Raw genomic sequence first — 25,073 nt, 5'->3', positions numbered from 1 at the left:
CCTCTCTTGATGAGGGGAATAGTTGTTTGTCTGGGATTTTTCTCCCCCAATGGAAGACCTGATAATGCAAATTTATTTCTAAATGGTTCCTATTTTATTGTGTTTTCCTTAAATATAAGTGCTTCATGTCATGAATAATCTAGAAAAGCTGAGTTTTGAGTCAGTGGAAAGTGAATTTTGTATGTAGAAGAGTACATTAATATACCTATTACACATTTGTATCTGTTTGTCTTTTTATTTTAAAACAGTACATCAGTTTACACCCAGAGTGTTGTATCCCAAAGTCAGTATTTTTACATTGGGTGAAAGAAAGAAATTTTAACAAACATATATAATATTTTTATTTATTTTTAAAAATATCTTATTGTTTATGCTATTAGCAGCTGTCTCACATTTCCCCCCTCTACCCAATCCACCCCCAACTTCCATAATGAGTCCCCTTGTAAAAATCTGCCCACATTAAGTGAGACCTGTGTGTGTAGAGCTTCAAAAAGTAAACATCATTTAAATGACTGAAGAGGAGGAAGGATACCATTACAAAAAAAAAAAGGAAGACGCTTGAAAAAACAGGGGGTAGAATTAAAGCAAAGAACAGACTACTCGGTCTGATGAGAACAGAGATAGGTGTAGGGAACAGTGAGGAAAAAGGGATGGACACGTAGGTGCAACAAATGACAAACTCTAAAAGCTTTGTACAAAATAATTTAAAATTATGTATTAGAAAGTTGTGTCCAATGACCATGGATGGGTAAAATGAAGAGAAGAGGTAAATGATGGGAACAGAAATTATGTAAGAGGTAATGTTAGGCAAACCCCTTACAAGTGGAAATAGATATAAAAGAAATATAAAATGCATCAAAGACAAAATGGCATGACATGACAACCAGTCAGATTCAGAAACAAAAGGTTTTCACATGATTTTAAAGTCCAAGAGGCAGCAAAAAATAGAAGCACAAGGAAAAGGCATATAGTTGTTTTGCAGAACTGGTTTGAGAAGATAAAGAATTCATAGAAAATATTCTATAGGCAATAGGGGGTACAGTTCAAGAGAATAGAAGCAGGAATAAAATAATGGACCTAAAAGGTTAAGACATAGGGATTGAGCACTGGCCTGCGAACCAAAGGATCGCTGGTTCAATTCCCAGTCAGGGCACACGCCTGGGTTGCAGGCCAGTTCCCAGCAGGCAACCATACATTGATATTTCTCTCCCTCTCTCCTTCCCTTCCCCTCCAAAGATAAATAAATAAAATCTTTAAAAAGAGAATCTGTTTTTAAAAAAAGATTAAGATGTAGGAAAGGGTGTGCCCAACAATAAGAGAATGCCAAGATGAGCAAAGGACTAAGAACTTTAAATAATGCCATTTAAGATTTGGGAATGGGAAGCAAAGAAACAAAGTCAGAGGCTTAGCAGGAGATGCTGATAAGGGCAACAGAAACAAAAGTAGAAGAAAGTTTCAAAAAGGAAGATATAATCAAGATCTTCCCATACCACAGACAATGTTGTTTGGGTTTGGCCAAAAGAAAACCATCAGTTACCCTTGATAGAATCTTTGGTACAAAGTCAGAATTACGAGAATGGTTTTAGAAGAGATGGGTGAAAGGACAGGTAAGAAGGAAGGTCATAGAACATATAGAAATAGCCCACCTTAATATTCCAATTGTACAATCATCTACATGCGGCTTATATTACAAACTTCCCAAGCTCTGCTTTGTACCTCTTGAGTTTCCTATTGTTGCTATAATGAGTTACTACAAATTTACAGGCATTTACTAGCAAATGTAGTATTTTCTAGGTCTGGAAGTCAAAAGTCCAAATGGGTTTTACTAAGTTAAAATCATAGTCAGCAGGACTGATCCTCCCTTTTTTTTTTTTTTTACATTAAGATGTAATAAATAACTTTGGGTAAATTTAAGGTAATAATGCGATGACTTAAAGTATGTACTTGAAATTTACTAAGACAGTATCTCCTAAACGTGTTCACCACACACATACACATATCTGTCCCCTCACACACCTTTGTACCAGCCCTAGTAACCATTCTACTCTTCATTTCTTGGGTCCATCTGGATAATCCCAATATGTTAAGATTCTTAATCACATTTGCAAAGTCCTTTTGCCATGTAAGCTAACATATTAACAGTCTCCAGGGAATAAAGTATAGACATTGTTGAGGTATCATTCTACCTACCACCAAGTCTAAGTCAAAGCATCAGAACAGTTTTGGTTTGACTTTGCCCTAATTTTTGTGCAACAGTTTACCTTTGGGTTACATAATATCTGAGATTAATTCATTAACTAGAAGAGAAAAAGTATTTTAACAAAGAATTTTTACACTAGTCTATTATTTTCTGCTGCAAGTTTTTTAAGTTAAATGTTAAAATTCTTAAATTCTATTTAATAATAGTTGGTAGCAATAACAATAAATTGATAGATTTCTTCAAGTAGCAATATTTTGATGAGATTTTCATGGAAGTTATACTTTATATTATATAAATCATTCTTGGCAACATCTTGTGCTATTATTTGTTTCACTTTTTTAATATAAAATATTCTATTATAAGAGCCTTCAAGGATCAATAAGGATTTTTTCATTTTTATACATTTAAAAAATATACATTTTAACCTAATAATGTAAAACATATTTGAATTCCTCAAACTATTCAATTCATAGTTTTCTCTTTGTATATAGTTTTTTTTTGGACAAAATTGCAATGAAGATTAAATTAGACGATGTATGTACAGCAGTAGCACAGTTGCTGGCCAATAATAAGTAGGTCTTCAATAATATTTTAGCCTAAATCCAAAATATATTCCATGAGATTTAACCACTAATATTCAAACATATTTCTATAATAACTACAAGTAAATAATAATGTAGATGGTGTTTCTTTTTAAACTCATCGCATTTTAAATGTTTGGTTGCTTTACGCAGTAAAATTAATTTTTTAACATGAGAATTCAACTTAAATAATTTAATTAAAAATGGTGATTTATATTATAATTAACTAGTCGTTCAGATTTCCATAAGTATACAGAATTACATTGTCTTTTAAATTATGAGGAAATTTTTGTTAATTCCATATACTCAATACAGCATATTCAAAGTTAAAATTACTCAGAAGAGCAACTGAAAGGAAATCTAGGAGACAGCAACACTTTAAGACAGTCATGAAATAAGTTTTTCAGTGGTTGTGATTTATTTTCAAGTGGCGCTATTTCAGATTTCTTGCTGTAATCCTATGTTTCTATTCTTTTAACTTCTTCTGATTAAATGTGTCTGTTTTCACTGTCTTTTATTTTTTGTGAAGTTGTCAAATGATCTTCATCTCGTCCTGTGTAATTTAAGAGACTTTTATATTTCTCTCTGAAAGGCCATCATACAGGTCTAACTAGGAGAATAATTTACAAGTTTGAAATTGAGCAATCCTTGGGAAAATACTGTCTCACCAGCAATGAATACACAGGCTCTCCTGTTCATGCTTGGTAGGGTTTGAACTAGGTCAGAAGAGGCAAGAAGCCTTTAACTGAGGTACTTTGAATAATATCATTGGTTTCATAAACTTACTTTAATTTACTTTTTATTTAAATATGATTTCAATGAGATTAGTGAATGATAAAATATCTTTGGGTGTAAACTTGCCTATAACTTTCACACAAATATTTGTCTGAAAACCAATTTTGGAAGTGTGATTGTATATGTCTTTAGGTTAACATCTAGTAGTCGATCATAAACTAGAATAATATGCGCAGCACATATTCTACTCTATGAAGCCAAAGAGAGTAGGCTTCCTCAGTTTGGAAGAGATGCTAATATTTTTGCTATTATTTTATCAGCGTACTCCTGCCTTGTCTCCCGCAGTCATTGGACCTAATAATGTTTATGTAGCTAGAAGAAAATCGAGCTTTTCCCACTGCCTCAGTGCGCAGTGCCTTTTCTGATTACAACAGGCAAATCTAATTACTTCTTCTGATTAATCTCAATAGTTGAATAATTTCTTTTCAGGCAAAGTAAAATTCTAAACATTTCCACAAGAACTAATTTTTGATAAGCACATGTGCAGGGGGTACCAAATAAGAAAATAGATTGACTTTCAGTAGATGGGCAACTTGTAATAAAAATGTTTGAGTATACTTACTTATACGCGCTTTACTATTTTAAACAGAGCCTGCGAATCTGAAGCTCTCACCTAAAAACTTCTCTTCCCTCTCTCAGTCCCACTTGCATATCCACTGAACTCTTTTTGGTGTATTCATCTTCCTTTTTATATGTTTATCAGTGTGCATGTTACATGTCACCACATATGCTCTGAGCTCTACGCACAGTACTTAGCTCCATGTCTTGAATATAAAGAAAGAGCTAACATTGAGTTCTTGCTGTGTGCTGGATGCCATTCTACACTTTCTAGTTTAACGCCTTTCATTTTCAAAAGAGATGAAATGGGTACCACTATTACCTTCAGAAACTCAGAACAGTTCAACAATCTGGCCAGAGTTACACAGCCTGTAAGTGTCCATGCCTGTATTCGCCCGTGGTTTAGAGCCACCGAACACATTACCACAGCCCGCCTCTGGACATCCTGAGTGGGTACATTTCCCCGCACTGACTCCCAGAGCACCGAGCAGTCCTTCCTAACCTTCGCTGCTACTATGGTGTTACATTCGTTTTTACATGTCAACCCTTCCCATTGGGCCCAGACAGAACAGAGTCCTAGTATTTAATTCATGAGTAATAATAGTGAATATTTACTAAACTTTTACCACGGGCTAGGCACTGCATCTTATTTTAAACTTCAGAAAGACCATGAGATACCTACCAATTTACCACCACTTTAAAGATGAAGAAACTGAGGCAGAAAGAAGTTAAACAACTTGCTCAAGGTCACACAGCTAGTAAATGGTGGAGCTAGGGTTTAAACTCAAAGGTCAAACTCCAGAGCTATACTCGGAAGGAAGGAAGGAAGGAAGGAAGGAAGGAAGGAAGGAAGGAAGGAAGGAAGGAAGGAAGGAAGGAAGGAAGGAAGGAAGGAAGGAAGGAAGGAATTATTGAAAATATAGCTTGGAAGGGCAGGGAAAGCAACAGAGAGGCAATGACATTTGACATATCTGGTGGGGCAAAATCGAAAAAATATGAACACTCTAGGCAGGAGAAACAGATTGGATAAAGTAATGCAGGACAGAGCGCCTGGAGCTTAATAGGCATTCAGTAGGAATGGAAGGGTGACTACCTTAACAGTTTTGCATATGTGTTATACTGATAATGTGCTCTGCATGTTTTTTTCTTTCAGTGCCACCATGGGCCTTAATTGCCATAGCCATAGTTGCAGTCCTTCTAGTCCTGACCTGCTGCTTTTGTATCTGTAAGAAATGTTTGTTCAAAAAGAAAAATAAGAAGAAGGGGAAAGAAAAGGGAGGGAAGAATGCCATTAACATGAAAGATGTGAAAGACTTGGGGAAGACCATGAAAGATCAGGTAATATATTCATTCCACCTTTCTTCTTAGATTTTACTGAAAATTAATAAATGGTTTATTATTTTATGCCAGATAAGTATAGCACTAAACAACTTCTGGACACTTGTCATTGCTGTAGGGGTGCTTGGCCATCCTTTCAGTCATTATTCAGTATCCCAAGGTGCAGCGGAAACACTTGGTAGGGTTTTAGAATTCCCTAAGCATGTAAACCAGAAAAGGGCCTCCAGGGCCATCTCGGTGGGTCCAGCATATTGGAATGTGAATAGATGTTCTGATTACATCTATCTGCTCACCTTCATTGTGTTTAGAGTTTGAGAAATATATTAAAGAGTAACTGAGTGTCTTCCCTCTTGGGCAAGTCGCCTTTCTAGCATTGTTACTGCTCTTATTCACTGTTAAATAACTGAGTCTAAAAGGTGTTTATCATATGTGATGAAAGCTACTCATGGTATGTTTTCATCCAGCTCAATAATAAGTGCTCGGAATGAATTAGGAGCTTTAGAATGTAAATGATCGTTCCAGTTGAGCTTTTCTCCGGAAGGAGAAAAATATGAGCACGCCCTAAAGAAGGCGGCAGAATTTGAAGGCAAAATTCTTTATCTTTCCATAAGAACAGTTAAAAACATAATGTAGATTATAAACTCTCTCTGGCTGGATTATTTTCTCAATCCTAAGGAAACTGTTTGGATGGTCTTTATATTGTCTATTTTTGTTAAATTAACTGAATGATTTGGTTCAGCATAGTTTACTATCAATTATAATAATTAATGTCTCTTCAGTTTTTGAAATCATGTTCATATTGGATATTTCTAAGTAACATTTAATTTACACTAAAAAATACAAAAAGATTTTTCAAAAAATAACATTTTTAATTATCAATGGAAGCCTTCATATAATTCAAAAATTCTATTTATTCCCAAATAACAACATAGTCAGCTCTACAAATTCCTCTGATAATATTTATTACTATTAGTTAAACTCCTAAATATATGACTCTTATGAACAATGTAATCAACAGACCCATTTTAGTACATTTGCATGGTTTCCTAGTTAACCACCCACTCAGGAAATAACCCTGCACCCCAGCCTGTCTTTTTCTCAAAGACACAGTAATGTCTACTGAAAACAATTATACAAAGGCTCATTTTTTCACAAGCTCAGCTTTCGATTGGTTTCAGAGCTAAAGAAGGGTTGGAAGGTTGGTGCTCACCTCAGAGAGCTGTGTCCTGAGCTCGGAGTGAGAAGGGTTACATTTTCCTGTAAGTTTCTAATCACAGCCACAGAAACACAAACATTCAACGTCTATTAAGGACTGTTTTCTTTGGTTAATCTGTCACATAGAAACAAATTTTAAACCATGTCTTGCCTTATTTCAACATTTCCATAGCAAGCAGGACTTGATACAGATTTCTTTAAACAACTTATTGGAATACATGTAGAAATAATCTTCTAGATGGACATGAAATGAATAATTTTACATGAATTTCAGCTATATATGTTAAATAATAAGTTGAAAATACAATACTATCATTTTCATAACTATAATATTTAAATTCCAGTATCCTATAATTAAAAATTAAAAGCACCAACTAATATTAATTACCTATAGTGTTTCTTTCTAAGACAAGCAATTTGTATTTTTCATTGTAAGCTTTGTTCTGTATTGTGTAAGTCTATAGTTTATAGAATAGTAGTGATGTTTATTACCCCCAGTATGACCTGGATAAATGACCGAGATCTCAAAAGTAATAAATACAGAGAACTGATTGTGGTTAATTTTTCATTGGTCACCTATTCCTTTAAGTGGGAGGGGAAGAGAAAATGAGTCAAATAAGGAAATAATAAGGAAGTCAATGACAGTTTACAGTAATCTGTCACAGCATGGCATTTAGGATTTCAACCCTCAAAGAGGTGTTTTTAATTATTTTAAGTAGACCAATTTACATAGAATTTTATAGATCTTATTTTTATTTATGAACAATTAAATGTTAAATGATTTATAAACAATTAAGTGTTTAGACAACTGAAAGTAGGCCCTACGAATGAACAATTACATAGCAGTAGCTTATGATACTTTTTAAGACTGACAAAGTAGCTGATAAAGGGTTCTATCATTTTATGAAGAGTAAGGAAGAAAAAGTAAAATGTCATTCAAATATTTTGAGATGTTCTATTATATTTGATCAACATTCAGATATCATTTAATTCATACTAATTCAAAACATCCTTACCACACAGTAAAATTATTGTTTTAAATATTTATATTTTTATGTGGTTTTAAACAGAATATTAATATGAACATGGGGCAGACAGACCATGTGCCTCTCACTTTAAAACAGATCTGAGAGGCATTTTCGATATTTCTTAAAATATCTAGGCTCTGGGAAAATCAAAAAGTTTTTACTGTTTCAATCCATAAAAAAAAAACAGAAATTAAATTTCAGCATTCATGGCTATATGTCTCTATGGTAACATTTTATACCAAGGAGGAATTTTTAAATATTCTGCAATGGCAACAAAAAAATTAACTACAAATACTATATTTATGCAACAAAAGATATATATATGTCTTTTTTTAGTGCCTTAAAACTTGAGAACATTAAAAATACAGAAGAAAAATATCAACTTAAAAAGTCCTAGGTCTGGAAAGGTCATTTCTCCATCGTTTTTACTAATGTGTATGGATACTTTAATTTTTATTTCTTCCTTCTATGTCCTCCTTATCTGTGTTGTGTCTCATGACTGTTCTGGACTGTCCCTTGCGGTAGGTTTCCTCTGCTACTTAGATACTCCTACGTCAGCGCTCAGACACACTCAGTGCCTGGCAGCTGGGGCTCTACCTCCGAGGCTGCACCATTCTGACACACATCAAGAGGCTGAACTAAATTGGTTTTGTAAAGATGAAGGGTTCTCACATTAAATATTACTAACTGGTGAAGTAAAGTATTATTAGAAAGCTCAAGTTTTTAATTGATGGGCACAGAAAGGAAATGCAGCCCTTTGTTGCTGGCTTTTTCCTGTGCCTTATCAAATGCAAACCCAGACCATTTAACTGAGAATGAGCCAGTGCTCCTTTCAGTGGCTGTGAACTAAGCACCTTTTGAATGTGGAAGCAAACCAGAAGCATGTGCACTAAATCTTTGAAATTTAAAACAAGGTCAATGTTCCCAACACAGCTTTTCTACAGCAATTTATCAAACTCTCAGAGCCGCTGGGTTTACAAGCTTTTCCTCTGCATTTTGTTCCTTTGTGGGAGGAAGTATTACTCTCGAGATATTATAATGGCTACTGATTTAATAGGCCTGAATTTAATGTGATAGTACAGAAAATGTCTTGGTTAAACTCAGCCTTTGGGACAAGAATAGACTTAATCACTTCAGTGATGAACAGTGGCACTGAGAAATTATCAAAAATTTAGACCTATTTCATGCAGAATAATTGAAGAGATGGTCCTGCACCTTTTATTAGGGCAAGCCCACTTAGGGAGAAAGAGATTTAATATCTCAGCTATTTCAAATTGCACTGGGCTGAAACATGATATGTAAATTGTCAGTTCTGAGCATTTTGAAAAACTATTTTAATCCATGAAATTTTTTTATTATGGTGGAGTAATGTGCAGATTTTTTCAGACAGAACAATGCATTCATTTGCTATTATTATTTTAAAAATTTACAGGGAGGCAAATTACCTAGGTTAAAATTTTCTCAGCACATCTTCTTTGACAGTTAAAGACTTGCACACAGCTAAGGTGTTGAAAGGGCAATGTGATTCCACAGCCTCAAGCCCTATAATTAAACCCAATTGTCTCTTCTTGTTACTTTACCACCATATTCCCTTTAGTGACCCCTCCCCCAAGTTAAAAGGTTAATATAAATTTTTAAATCATTACATTGTTTCTTACCTTTGGCTATCAGTAAATCAACAGTTTACTATTCAAGGAAACATCCAAGTATAATTTAAAGTTTCCACATTAAATAGTATATGGCTCACCAGATTTTTAAAAGTTTCTCCACTGATACATGGATGGCAATTTTTAATTTTCCCTACTCTTTGTAGACTCCTGAAAATTTTCAAGGACCACAAAAGGGAAGCATCTCTGACTACAGTGCAACTCTCTGTTTGTCTGATCTTCCCACCCAAATAAACTATGCCAATACGGTGCCAAAACACCTCAGTTTGGGGGGATTATATTGGAGTTCCCGGGGTAGAGCCAAATTGGAAAACTTTGTCAATTAAGGAACTGAGGGTGTCGTTTTGAAGCATCATCCAGGGTCTCTGTGTTCATGGATAAGTAAACAGAAAAGTCTTCTCTCAGCAGAGAAAAAATACCGTGTGGTCTGGGAAGTGGGAGTAGTGGAAAAGCTTGGGTAGTCTGATGATTCTGGTGCCTTTCTGAAGCCTGGTTATGCTTCTTGCATTCAAGTTCTATAAGAATGCTCAGATTTAATTTGACTGCTGAGGAGAGTGAAGATTCCCTTACTTTGTCAGAGATATAAAGCAGTCTCCCATCTACGTGTCGTAACTTGATTTCTGTGAGGTTCTACAGTAACACACACACAGCCATGAAAACACTAGAACCCAAAACTAGGAGAAAATATTCCCTATATACAACAGAAAGGTTGAAATCATTAAAATAACACAGCCTCTGCAAACCAAGAAGAGGCAAACAACACAAAGAAAAATTAGCAAAGGCTACATCCTGGCAGTCTCCAGAAGAAAAAAAAACAAATGTGGTTAGTGTAAGATTTAAAATTTTTGTTAACCTCTCTAGTGGTTAGGGATATGTAACACTACCATTTTTAATGAACAATAAGAATTATGCATTTATTTCTAATTCTTTTTTTAAATCCTTACAGGGAATAAGAATGCACATCTCCAGAAACAAACTTTCACTTTTTATAATCTTTATGTTTGGTTATTTAGCAAAATTTCAGTACTTACTGAAAAAATATATTCTATATTTTTATTTTTTAAGAGGAGCATTTGAATGTATTTTATGAAATAATGAGCTTTCTAGTATTTCAATTTATATTACACTTAAGTTTTAGGTTATAAAAATATTCAACTGATACAAACTGAGCTTTGTGAGTTCAACCCCATTATTTTTGTTCATTAATGCAAAATAAATTTTTATAGCAGTATCAGTTTGACAAAATTGCAAATATAACTCCTTTTATTTTTTTGGTATCAAATGGACCCATAAAATCAATTTAATTCAGCCTAGCTTTCTGTGGAGCTGTTATGAAAATAAAATGGTAAACGTAAACTGAAAATGGAGTCGATTTCTCTCTAAACATGCATTTGCTGGTAGCATGTTTTTTTCTCTTTTTCCATGACCATTATAAATGTAGATGTGAAACATAGGGAATTAAAACTTTCTGAGAATCACTTACTCAACTATTTTTTCATAGGAAACAAGGCAAGGAAAGGCCACACATTTCACATGAATTACCTCGCTGCATGTAACGATGGTGTTTTACATGATGGTCAGCTCAACTCGCTTTAACCTGCGTGAATGTGAATCCTGGCCTGGTTAATAGCATGTTTATCATACCTCTGAAATGAGCAGTTTCAGCAGAGTCAAATATAATGCCAAACTGACATCTTCTCTGCAACAACTTTACATTTTTTGCTTGCAATATTCTTAGGGGCTTTTTCCATTGCTTCCATGTTGCTTGCTGATTGGGGGAAAAATTCCGTGCATAAATGGAATTTTAAAAAATATGTAAGCAGCAAATGTGAATGTGTGTCAGACCAACTGAGATTTCCAGCATCTTAGTGCTTGCTTCTGACAGCTTGGAAGTATAACCACAGGCCCAGTTTAATTCGGATTTTGATGCAAATGCACTTGAATTCACATATGATCTATTTCCCTAATCACAGGCCCTTAAGGATGATGATGCTGAAACTGGATTGACTGATGGGGAAGAAAAAGAAGAACCCAAAGAAGAGGAGAAACTGGGAAAGCTTCAATATTCACTGGATTATGATTTCCAGAACAACCAGGTCTGAGGGGGAAAATGTTTTCTAATTCCATTACGTTTTCTGAAATTACCAAGTAGAAATTGAAGCATGATACTTCTTAAAACATTTCGTTGGCTGCAAGGGGAAAATGCAATTATCAAAGCTATTGATGAAATAATTTCTAAGTACAGGCAGTCTCCTACTTGCTAATTTAACTTCTGGTAATTGGAATTCACAGTATTCAACCGATTACATCTAACTTATAGCACTTACAATAGGCGGGCAGAATACAAATTAACCTGAAGCAGTCAGACTGATTCTGAGAGCTCCCAGCCAGCCTGGCTGCACCCACCCTCAGCCGGAGCTGCAATAATTCTCCTTGCACTGCATGGATTAGATCCAAACAGTGTGAGGGGCCTTTGAGTAACGCCATCATGCAAGCCAAAGTTTTGAAATGTAATGTAACAGTTTGATAAGGAATCAAAGATGGAAAATTGTAGTCCATGAATTTCGAAGGTAGGAATGCCTTATATAATATCATGATAATAAGGTCGAATTCCTGATGCTAATGATAGCAGTTCTAAAAGAGCCGAAAGACCAGAAAACTTCATTTCTAGTACCTATGACTGCTGCCAAAAAAGTACCAAAACACTAAAAGAGGTAACAAAACAGGCATTTCTGCTTCAGTTTCTCAAATAACCATGAAGTGCCAACTAGATTAACAATATCAGTTCCCCATTATTGCCTGCCCTTATAGAGATAGCACATGTACGCACACACACACACACACACACACACACACACACACAGCTGTTAGAAACCCCTCCACATAAAAAGATTCTAGGACATTGATGAATATACTCCTTATCTACTGAATTGTTCAAGGAATTAAAAAGTTAGTTGAGAATCAGTGGAAGCGGCTGAGTTAGAAATCTGACTCTCATGAACCCTTAGGACATGGCCCTTCTCTAAAGAGGGGAGTTGTCGAACTCCAGTTTGTTTGCCTCTGCTCATCGTTTTGGGAGAGGGAGAACTGATAAGTGTGAAGTAAATACAGTTACTGCTAATGCAGCCTGTGTTAATTATTTCCAGTTTGATGAGGAATGGAACACGTAAGTCAAACCCCAAGGTTCCTCTTTGACAACTGCCATCAGAAGGCAGGAGAGCCGTGAGAGCCCTGCATGGTCCCAGGGTCGCAGGGTCGCATGGTCATACGGACACCAGGCTTCCTTTGGAGACTGACAGCTCAGACCCTGGCTCCGTTCTCTGGAGTCTCCAGAGGACGTCTCATGAAGAACGTGTTGATATATTTTATCATATTAAAAATAATTTTACTCATTCACCTTCATTACAGTCCTGGCTAGTTATTTCATAATACATTGTAGAAAGCTGTGTGTTGGTTACAGGTATGGATTTATACTGATTTGTAGGTATACTTTTTATAGTTAATTAACTGGAGCATTTGAGGTCATTTCTATCACTTAATCCAAAATTTGATCATCAGGACTTAGTTAAAAGCAAAACTTTTTTAATATCCTCAGGAAGGTCAAGGTCAAGTTATATTATCTTGACATATACCATGTTTTCTAGAAATTTGACCTGCTTTTTATATGTATCCTATATTTTTCTACTAGTTTATTTTACTTTCATACTTCTCAGTAGAAATCTGGTGTTATCTCATTCTGGTCAGTCATAATTTTGAAAGTTCTAAGTTGCCTTTGAGTACTAGAACTCTTTTATAAAATAGTATTTTTTAATAAAATAGTATTTTTAAGAAAGTAATAGCACTGATTTTTTTCACTGAAATATGAGTGTATTTACTGCTCCTTTTCTAGTAAACATCAAATTTAAGCAGGCATTTTATTCTAATGATCTAGAAGAGCTTACCAGATGAAACTTTTAATATCAATAATATTAAAAATTTGCAATGATTTTCCAAATGGTCTCAACTTACATGATTTACAAAATGATTCCTTTGAGTCATGGAAGATGAAGTCTGAGGACCTTTCCAGATAAGGCTTTAATCAAATATACAGGTCTGTGAGCGAAATTAAAAGACAACCCTGAAGTATTCACAGATGCTTTCATGAGGGGAATGTGATGCTTCTCTATCAAACAGTTAAGTCAGAGTGGTCTTGGAAGAAGGAATTCCACCCCTTATATACAAATATCCAAAAATCATTCAAATATACATGATCTGGTTTTAAAGTCTTTAGGTATATTTCCAGAGATTTCCTTCCCCAGAAGAAAAAAAGTTTTTGCAAGTGAAGAGAAAATAAAATCTTGCTTATTCACATGCAATCTAAAGGCAGACACTAAAAACCAATTTAGCCTACCGAGAGACAAACTGTTTGATTCACTAAGTATGTCTTTATTATCTAATGCCTATTTTAGCTATTCTTTGATAATCTCTGTTTTGTATGCCTACAATCCAGCATTTTCATTGCTTTTGTTGTATGATGATATCACGTAGATATTGAAGCTTTAAAATGAAAACATAATCACACAGGGTATTAATCCAGCTTAAAAACTGAGTCAACCAACCAAACTGTACTCACAAACATGGTGAGTCACTTTGGCGGAAAACAGCTGTGACCTTTTTATTTTGTGGGGGCGAGGGGACAGTGAATTGCTTTTCCACTATGTTGGCTAAGACGTCTCAAACCCAAGCTTTCAGGATCTGGTGTTAAAAGCTATGGTGTGACTGCATTTACTGAATAGCATACACCTCAAGCAACAACAAGGGCATCTACTTTTGTTTCTCATACGGATCTAGAGCAGCCTGTTGACACAATGGTCTGGCGGCAGAGCATCTAGGATAGTCTACTCACAGCTTTTGTTTCTTTACAAAAATAATTTAAAATGCCAGCCCATGCTCTTGTTCACAACAAGACAGAGCTGTATGTCACTCAGAAAAGAGACTTGAAAATGCCTATCTTTCTGCTGTGTTGGGGGAAAAAAAACAACAGAAACTTCATCACACTTAACAGCAAAAACCATCTCTCTAGTATTTCCTTCCTTTACATGAGGCTGAAATTATACTTCCTTGACTCTATGTCTTAAATTTAAACACAGAATTTAATATATAAAGATCACTTTACTGTCATTTAAAGCAAAAGTAGTCAGCACACAAGTAAAAGTCAAATATGATAAAAACTTGAAGATATTATTATCTCAAAATGGTACCTAATTTCTAAGAATTTCTATTTAGTTGGTCTGAGGCTTTAGTGTAGAATAAAAATTTCCTAGTTTATAATTATACACTTGTGATTGTTCAACGATTTATTTCCACTTACAAATCACGCCCTAGCAAGGAAAATAATGCACAAGGGCTTTTAGCAACTGGAAAGTTATTTGATTGCAACTCATTTGCAGATATGAATTCTATAGTTAACTGTAATCAGCAACCTTTTGAAAGCCTCTTATGTGCTTAAAATCAGGCTTCCTAGAGCCTGCATCTGTCATAATTGGGTTTCTGGAGTCTATATAGCTCACTTCATTTGCCTTCTGTGTTCAGATTCACAAGAGAAAAATAGTGTTTATTCAAAGCAAAGAGGAAGAGGGAGAAATCACAATGTGCAGCAATGTGAACAAATAAATCTTTTCCAGAGTATCCACCAACGTTTGTGTTTGCCGTATTCTGTTGTTTATTTCAGCTGCTGGTGGGGATCATCCAGGCAGCCGAGCTGCCCGCCCTGGACATGGGGGGCACATCTGATCCCTATGTGAAAGTGTTCCTGCTGCCTGATAAGAAGAAGAAATTTGAGACAAAAGTCCACCGAAAGACCCTCAATCCTGTCTTCAATGAGCAATTCACTTTCAAGGTATTGTTTTATGCTTACTAAGAATTTTTCCTCCATTATTTCCGATGAAAGACTGAGCCCATCCTGACACATACATAGATGCCACATGACTGCTTGTTCAGAGATCAAAATGATTCTAATCAGAATATTTAAAATTCTTATTTTCTCTCCATGGAGGATTTCACATTGCATTTAGGTTTAGCCAACGTCAGGATTCAGCTTGGCCATTTCAGAACACAATACAGACTGGAATTTGACTAAGATGTCATATTCACATCTAAAAAATGAGGTTGGCTTCAAATGTGTGCCAACAGGCTTGAGTATTTTTCCCTCTATAAAATCACATTGTGAATTTTTTAAAGTTTAAAAGCTCCTGTTGCAGCCACAGAATGAGGTAAGCCATGCCCAGTGTTTACATGGTACAGAGCAATGTCATTCTCATTGCAAACTCCTGTGTGCACAGGGGCTAGCTGAGCCCTCTGAAACCCTTCTTCTTACCCTATCACTACACAGAAGGGAAACATACTGTTTTTATGCATTTACAGCATTTTTCCTTTACTCCAGGCTCTTCCCTGGTATTCTCCATCTTGCTGAGACCCCTCAGTTGGCAAACAATGACAGAGGCATTCTGGCTATATACTAACTCGGCAGGAAAATGCATCCTTCAGGCCCGGGAAGGGGGCATACCCAAGTTCTATAGCTCTTGTCTACAAGTCATGCATAAAAATAGTTCTTTCATGGGTACATTAATATGTGAAAAATTTTTAATGCATTACCTACAACAATACATTTCTGAAAAACGAGATGTGACCATGCCAGCAGGCTGACTCAGCATCACCTTTTGCTCAGCCAGCCTTAGAGAAAGGGTGTGTCTCATGTTAGCCAACGTTCTGGTGTGAAAGAAATGGGTGAGGCTGAGGCCATGAGTCATTGTTTAGAGCTTTGTTCCCAACTTTATAGAAGAGCAGTGTCTTATTGCTTTGAAACTTTTGAGTTTTTAAGACAGAAGTCCCCAGTGTAAATAATCCTATTAAAAATCTAGTTTTCTATTCTGAGAATAGTTAATGTACAGTGGTGGTAAAAACATTCTGGAAATCTTAACTTATGAAGAGTGAATCACTATGGTCAACATACCACAGAACATAAAATGAAAATAAAACCAAAATATTGCAAATTATATTTACAATCATTTTATTTGATGTATGAATCTGAATTTAGGTTAATTATTTTTAACCACAATTTAGTAAGCAAATTCTTACATTATTTGAAATAATATTGGGGGGGGGCTCTGTTATTGTTTTGAGTGACCTGTATGTTATTTCTTTAAAAATATATATTGCTAATATTTTTATTAGTAATTTCTCTGATGTCAAGAAGTATAATTATTGAACTTTTAAAATTACCTATAAAATTTTTATCAGGTTCCATTTTATTTCAAGAAGGTTGACCAAATGAAGATCCATCCAAAGTACAATGTATTTTGATACACTCAAGAAATATGCCACTGTGTCTAAAGAATTGGTTAATTTACCCATTAGGCATCATAGATGATGCATCCTGAAATGCCAATAGGTGGTACGATACAGAAATAGAAGAACAGAGTTTGAAGAGAATAGGCTTTAAAACGTGAGTTCATACCACTTGACAGGAACTCCACGTGCCCCAAACTAAATGCTGCTTCTTTCCCCCTCAATTCCCCCCTGAAGTAGCTAACTCATCATTCGAGCAATAAATGGTAGGTGCCTATGTGTGCCAACAGTGTGCTAAACAACATACATATTCATTCAGCCTCTGCAGCCCTGTGATTTAGGCAGTGTTATTATCACTGTTTAATAGGTGAAAAAGCCGAGGGACTTGCCTCAGTCCCTTCAGCTGAAAAGTGGGGAAACCCAGGCCCAGCCCCCTTTGGCCCTAAGTCCGGGCTTTGGCCCGCTGCTCCATCAGTACAATCACAAAGCAAATCTAAATAGATTTCACAAATCAGATGAAAATGTCAAGAGTTTGTCCCTACTCTGAAATTTCTTATTTCTTCCTTTGAAATTTAACTCTTTGAAAGGGTTTTTTTCCCCTTCTAAAATGGAAAAAGCATCATGATGAGGTCTTAACTGTAGTATTTTAATCAGATTCCAAATAGATAATGAATGACAGAAAATAAAGAATTTTTAGAAAAACTAAAATTTCTTATGCATATATGATCAAATAATCTTCCTTCTTTCCTTCTTAATATATAGTTAATTGTGAAATGTTTGCTCAAGCATAAGAGAACAATTTACACTGATACAATAATAGAAAGTATGAAAATTGATCAAACCTTTAATATAAATCTAAACAATTTCTTATTTAGGCATTTCTATCTAGTTACTGAAGTGTAGCTCACTTGGATTTCACAGCTTTCTCTGAATATTAAAAATGTCACTAATAAACCTTTCAACCCATAGCATCTGTCCCAGACACATTTGAACAGCTGGAGAATTCATCAGTTCTCGGCCTTTTGCCACCACTCGTCCTAAAGAGTGTTACACCTAAGAAGGAACTTCAAGATCTAGATTATAATGTGTCCCTGAAATTCAAAACATCAATTTTCTAGTCATCTCTTGTCAATCAGTAAATTATTTTAGGGAGTAGGCGAGGCATCCTGTGAATTTAATTTAAACCCTTTCAGACTGCTAGAATAGCTTTTAATAAGTTACTGCTGCATTAAAATATGGCATCCAAGAGGCTTGAAAGTCATCTACCCCTGAGGAAGAAGCCACATCCTGACAATGGAACAAACAGCAACAATGACATAGTCTCCAAGAAAAACTTATTTTGTTTTGTTTTGTCAAGCCAATTGGCTTGGTTTATTCTGGTATGGCTCTTGGAGTGTTTATAGCATATCTCCTAGTAGGATCCATTACAAATAATGCTAACAGCTTCCAGAACCTTGGGATCAAGTGATAAATTACGAAGGGAAGTCCCCATTTTCTCCCAAGTCATTTAAGCCAAAAGCAGTTAGTCAAATGACCCAATCTGAGAAAATATCAAAAGCACAATCATCTTTCTGATCTGTTTATCCAACATAAATATTAAAATTAAATACTGTAAACAATTAACACGTTCTAAGCATTTTTGTGACCACACTTTTATTCTCATCTCTTTTCATTTAGGTGCCGTACTCGGAATTGGGAGGCAAAACCCTGGTCATGGCTGTGTATGATTTTGATCGTTTCTCCAAGCATGACATCATCGGGGAATTTAAAGTCCCCATGAACACAGTGGATTTCGGTCACGTAACTGAGGAGTGGCGCGATCTGCAAAGTGCGGAGAAGGAAGAGGTAAGATAAACAACAGCATTCCTAATGGGACACAGTGTACTCATCAGTTCTACTCACATAACAGCCTACTGAGAGATGCTCTTTCCAAAGAGTGATGCAGGTGCCCAGCTGCTGACAGCTGGCCAAATAGGGTCAAGAGACTGCATAACCTCATTAAAAAGCATCCAGGTCTTCTGGGTGTGATTTGAGAGAAAAGAGAAGAGTTCGTGTACAAGGTCTATGGACAGCTCCCTGAAGAGACACACACAAACACAAACACAAACACACACACACACACACACACACACATTTCTAAAAGCTTACGAAATGCCATTCACACACCTAATTCTTTAAATACAGTAAAATATCCTATTACTTGTATTTTGCCACAATCATTCTGTATTTCTACATAGATTATGCTATTAAATAGAAGATGGTACCTTTTTCTTGATTATTTCTGTACAGCACACAGTTCACTGTTTCTCCTGAAGATATCAGAGCATGATGTGTGAAACATCAAATACAGCTCACAAGGGCTGATATTAAATCCATTTTTTAAATGAGTCACATTTTTATAGTAGTCTTCACATTGTTTTCTCCCAGTTTGAATAATTTAACCCAGGATTTTTCTGTGATTTAAAAAGGGAAGTTCAATATCCTTAGTGCATTGAAACTGTAATAATTAATTCTATTTGATTATGCTATGCCTGCCTGGCACTAGCCTTTTTCTGTGAGAATGTCTCAATAGGCCAATACCAGAAAAACAAACAACTCTTAGCTTCTCTGAACTCTTAAAGCAATGCTTTGTGCAGCCTTTTAAGATTCCTAGGGTTCCGTAGATGTGGTCCCTTCGGGGCCAGCAGGGGGGTGAGGGAGTGGCCCAAGCCTTCTGAGACACAGCCAAGCCCATTAACTGGGAATCCTCTCAGCCTAAGGTTTTCTGTGGCTGCTATAATGACATGAGCTTTTAGAACATAGTTGTGATTGCTATGCTGAAACTGAATTTTATTAGTGCTCTAAAGTTACTTGGTTGTACAAAAGGAATCAAAATTACTGGAGTTAAGCTCTGCTTTCTTTTTGTGAAGGAAATATACATAACTTAACCAAACAAGTTAGCCAAAATTAGATTCTGGGATATTGACATAGATTTAGCCTATTGTGGAGTTTCTAGAACAACCCAAAGATAATATGAAGTTTTTAAACCTTGTGATTTTGATAAGCAGTTCTTCCCTAGGAGTGAACTAATATCAACTTTAAGTCAAGCATCTGTATGAAAAGAAAAACATGCAATCACTCGATCATAATATTTCTAATTGTTTAACAAAGCAGTAAGCTGTTTCATTGAGCATTTATATTTTCCTGAAATGTTTGGCTCTGTAACTTCCTAGCAGCTTGTCAGGGAGGGGAGGGGAGAGGAGGGGCAGAAGGAGTTGATATAAAGTGGGACCTCAACAAATATTTATTAACTAATTGATATTTATTAATTGACTAGTTTTTGGTAGGCTTCACTGAATATCAGAATATGACCCACTTGCGCTTCACACGGCCCAACAGCCAGCCTGCATGGTCCGTACTACTGACCTCCACCTAGTAACTACCAAGTGGCCTGGAATGCCAGCATCACACCCGCCAGGTTCCTGCGTGAAGGGGGTGTACGCCATCCAACAGTCTTCTTCGTTCAAAAATTCTTTGAACACGGGCAGAGTTTGAGGCTTGACACTAAGCTGACAGGTTTGGTTGGATTCTAGAACCTAGAAGTTTAGGCTGATTGCCAAAAGAAATCACAAAAAAAGTAGAAAGGGTCAACACTGCTTCTGTTGCGTGGAATTTAATGTGGTTCATTTTCCTCTCTCACTCCAATCTGTGCCTTGCTTTTTGCCAGCTAGGCTGGTTTCTGGAAAAAGTTCTGTCTTTAAAAATGAACACTCCTGCCCTGGCCAGTGTTGGTTGGAGCATCATCCCATAGACCAAAGCATTGTGGGTTTGATTCCCAGTCAGGGTACATACCCAGGTTGTGGGTTCAATCCCCAGTATGGGTGTATAAGAAAAGGCAACCAATCAATGTCTGTCTCTCTCTCCCTCTCCTCCCCTCTCTTTCTCTAAAAGCAATGAAAAAACATCCTCAGGTAAGGATTAAAAATAATAAAATTTGAAAACTAAAAACAAACACTCCCAGCTTTCGATCATGACCAATCCATTTACTAGCTCAGAGACATTGGATAAGTCAGTTTAGCCCTCTAAAATTCGATTTTTTTAAGTCTAGAAAGTGGCCTAAAATTATCTACCCCTTATTTTACAGATTAGGTGGACTAGAGTATTATGTTCTAGTATATAACAAGAGTTCTCTTTCTCTTCCTCCTTTACCAAGCTTACTGTTCTGTTTTCTCATCTCCCTATTCATCTCCCATTTTCCCTTTATGTATCTGTATCTACATCTCTGTTCTTTTTATCACCTTTGTGCTTACTGAATGTCTAAGTTTTTAATGGGAAATAATTCTACAATCACACTTTTAAATGCTGGAGTGTTCCTCTTTGCAATCTACTTGGGAATAGTAATTTTTGGTTTTCAGCTGAGTGATTATTTCCTTTTATCATGTTTGAGAAAACTTCATGAAATAGATGTCTAGGTTACAAAGTATCTTTGGATGACTCAGGCCAGGTATAAACTTTCTCGTAATAAGTGAAGTAGGATTTGCAGGCGGGGGAGTTCCTTACCTGAGAGCATGCTTATTGATTTTAGAGAGAGGGGAAGGGGGAGAGAGAGAGAGGAAGAGAATCATCGATGTGAGGGAGAAATATTGATCGGTTGCCTATCACACTCATCCCAACAAGGGACAAAACCCACAACCCAGGCAAGTGCCCTGACTGGGAATCAAACCCACGACCTCTTAGTTTATGGGTTGATGCTCCAAACAATGGAGTCACACCAGTGAGGGTTCCAATCACATTTTACAGTGAAAGAATACTTATGCTCACTGATATGTGCTCTACCTTTCCATACTACCATTAACTGTAGAAAATCATAATTGTGTGAATAAAGTCTTAGATTGACTTTAGTTCTCATGATTTTAAAGAAATTATTTTTTATTTTACATGTATAATTCTGTTCATGATTTTGGTTTTCTTCTAACTGTGCTAAATTTTATTTTTAATGTCAAGAATTCAAGAAACAGCTTTGGAATTTAGAAACTGAGCCACTATGATAGTCTACTCAGGTAGAAACTTGGACTTAAACTGGTTAAATCCAATGCACTGTGCTCCAACCCTGTCATTGTAAGAGAATGGGTTAGGGTTCTGTTGCCAGAAAGCTGAAAAATATGAAATTCATAAGATGATGAAGCAATTATGTAGGTGAAAGAACTGTGTATCATTTTAATGATCACTTAAACGTGCAAGCAATTTAGAAAAAGACAGGAGGGAGCCTTTTCTGAAAGTGACTAAGCATACCTGTAAAACAGGGTACTGAAGAGATAAGCTGTGCCGGAAGGGTACCAACAAGCACACAGCTCCCGCTGCCAGATTCTAACCCTGGTGAAAACATCTCTGCTGAGGGTTTTTTTTTAGTTATTTTTCAAGTACAGTTTTTTTGTTTATTTATCTCATCCCAGTCCCCTCCCACCCCATGCTCCCCACCTCCCTCCCATTTCCTCCCCCCTTAGTTCTCGTCTCTGTGTCCTTCCTATTTGTTCCTCCAAATCCCTCCCCCCTTTTCCCCTTAAATTCCCTTCCCTCTCCCCTCTGGTCACTGTCCCCTTGTTCTCTATTTCAGTGTCTTTGGTTTTTTTTTTCTGCTTGCTTGTTTATTTTGTTGTTTAGCTTCCTGTTAAAGGTGAGATCATATGGTATTTCTCTTTCAACCCCTGCATAATGCTTTCCAGTTCCATCCATGTTGTGGCAAAGGGTAGGAGCTCCTTCTTTCTCTCTGCAGCATAGAATTCCATTGTGTATATGTACCACAATTTTTTGATCCATTCATTTACTGACGGGCACCTAGGTTGCTTCCAACTCTTGGCTATTGTAAATTGTGCTGCTATGAACATTGTGGTGCACAGGTTCTTTGAAATTGATGTTTTAGGATTCTTAGGATATAATCCTAGCGGTGGAATTGCTAGGTCAAAAGGCAGGTTGATTTTTATTTTTCTGAGAAAATTCCATACTGTTTTCCATAATGCTTGTACCAGTCTGCAATCCCACCAACAGTGAACTAAGGTCCCCACACCCTCTCCAACATTTGTTGTTTGTTGCTTTGTTTATGATAGTCATCCTGACTGGTGTAAAGTGGTATCTCATTGTGGTTTTAATTTGCATCTCTCTGATAGCTAATGATATTGAGCATCTCTTCATGTGTCTCTGGATATTCTGTATGTCCTCCTTGGAGAGGTGTCTGTTCAAGTCCTTTTCCCATTCTTTAATTGGGTTGGTTGTCTTCTTAGAGTGGAGTCATGTAAGTTCTTTGTATATTTTGGAGATTAAACCTTTGTCTGAGGTATCATCGGCAATATGTTTTCCCATACAGTTGGTTGTCTTTTTAACAGCGATCAGGCAAAAAAAGGAAATAAAAGGCATCCAAATAGGAAAGGAGGAAGCAAAACTGTCACTGTTTGCAGGTGACATGATAGTGTACATGGAAAATCCTATAGACTCTATCCAAAAACTGCTCGAACTAATGAATTTGGCTAAACAGCGGGTTACAAAGTCAATATCCGGAAATCAAAGGCATTTTGTACACCAACAATGAATCAGCAGAAGCAGAAATCAAGGAAAAAATCCCATTCGTATAGCAAAAACAAAAAATAAAATATCTGGGAATAAACCTAACTAAGGAGGTAAAAGACCTGTATGCAGAAAACTACACAGCTCTGCTGAGGTTTTCATTCTGACTCAATCACCTTTCTGTATACAACTAATCAAAGCCACCTCACTGGCTTGGGCTCACTTGCCATTTTTATGTTGCTTGACTGACCACTTTCTCTGCTTCTACCTCCCCACCTCTCAACAGACAAATGTGGAATTTGACCTTTCAGGTAGCTGAGAGACAGTTACATATAAAATTGTTTTCTTAATATTGTCCTTCTCAGTTTAGGGCCTCAGAAATCATTCTTTGCAATCAGTACGTATAGTTCTTCCATTGTGCCACCCACAAGTTGAACCTGAAACCAACCTTCAGACTTCTCATGTACTTCATTTATTTAATATGTTTACTTCATTACTTCAAATGTTACAATCAATAGCTATGACTCCATTTTCTTCTTTTGTAAACTGTGTCCTGTACCCCAGTGTCAAGTAGCTCTTCAAAGCATTTAGTGTTTGGTCCCTATTTTTTATCCCAGCCTTCTAATACTACTTCTTATATCATTACTTTTACTTTAGTATTTTGTTCTTTTTTTAGTATTTTGTTCCTATTTTTAGTTTTTTTAATTTTAGCATTTTGTATCTATCTTGGTATTTTGTTCCTATTTTTTATTCCTATGTCTTTCAGTAGTACTTCCTATTTCAAAAATAAATAAAAAAATAAGGAACAGATACCACCAGAATACAGCTTGAGTCCTTTTTAAAAAATTTTTCCTAGCAAGTCTATCTCATAGCTTGACCAGTACTGTTTTGTCTCCATGAGAGAATGTCTATCACTTCTGCTTTGTGTAGAATTCATTAAAGACTGGTTTTTAAATGAGATTCTAGAATCCAGTGCAAATGGAAAAAAATTGATTGCTGAATTAAAACCAGTTGGGACATATTTAATTAGTATCCAAGCAGAAGGGAAGAGAAGCTACTATTGTACCTTAATAGAAAATCAATTTTGTAAGAAATTTTCACATTTTTAAGCCTAATTAGAAAAACATTTGGAGAATACATATTCAATCAAATGGCAAAAGTTTTTCAACTTCCAATGGTCAATTATCACTTGATGCTTCTTTGAAATAAATTAAACTCATTATTCCTCATAGCATTACTTTGTCCAAAGATCATGAAAGAACTGATGCCATTTCTCAGTGCACTCAGCAGTCAATGGTAGCTCACACCCCCCAAGAACAAGCATTCAACAAATCAATACCCTGAATGGAAATTCTTACAAAAGGTTAACTGTTGGAACATTAAACATGGCTACAAGTGAGAACCTTCCTTGTCATCCACAATCTATCATATTAGAGAAATGCAACAAAGATACTGATTTCAATCCACAACATTCCAGGAAGGCCACATTCGGCAGGGACCTGTGTCTATCTTTTCTCACCGAGAGACCAAGCTTGATCACAGAGGCAAGCACAGAACAGACAAAAATCCATTCGAATGAATGAGAATAGGTGATTGTTACCCTGGGAGAGATGTTTCAAAACATACCTTTTAAAATTCATGTTAATAATAGTAATCGTGTTGTTTTACAAATGAAGTCTCAAGCATTCCAAAAGCCTGTGAGTAAGAATATCTTAGCACCAAATAATGAAAATGGTTTAGTACCTTTTTGGTTTTTCAGTCTATTTCTTTAAAAAGAGAAGCAGTATAGATGCTTAGCGAAATCATTCTTATTGTTTTTGTTGACAGT

The 25,073-nt window shown here is 36.0% G+C and overlaps 1 protein-coding gene across 3 annotated transcripts in view; it reads left to right on the top strand.

Annotated features, from left to right (window-relative positions):
* SYT1 (synaptotagmin 1) overlaps positions 1 to 25,073 on the top strand; it is a 541,050-nt gene that overhangs the window by 383,473 nt on the left and 132,504 nt on the right. For all 3 annotated transcript variants that reach the window (XM_053658804.1, XM_037162064.2, XM_053658803.1), the window contains 4 exons: positions 5,288 to 5,472; positions 11,356 to 11,478; positions 15,093 to 15,260; positions 18,386 to 18,553. In XM_053658804.1, coding sequence (XP_053514779.1) covers positions 5,288 to 5,472; positions 11,356 to 11,478; positions 15,093 to 15,260; positions 18,386 to 18,553 — 644 coding nt within the window. The remainder of the gene's footprint in view (positions 1 to 5,287; positions 5,473 to 11,355; positions 11,479 to 15,092; positions 15,261 to 18,385; positions 18,554 to 25,073) is intronic.

This window comes from Artibeus jamaicensis, unplaced genomic scaffold (genome assembly GCF_021234435.1).
Source record: "Artibeus jamaicensis isolate MK-2021 breed Jamaican fruit bat unplaced genomic scaffold, CSHL_Jam_final scaffold_584, whole genome shotgun sequence".
In the NCBI taxonomy this organism is placed as follows: Eukaryota; Metazoa; Chordata; class Mammalia; order Chiroptera; family Phyllostomidae; genus Artibeus; species Artibeus jamaicensis.
Note: the sequence above shows the minus strand (reverse complement) of the source record. Positions and strands in the feature narration are given on the sequence as shown.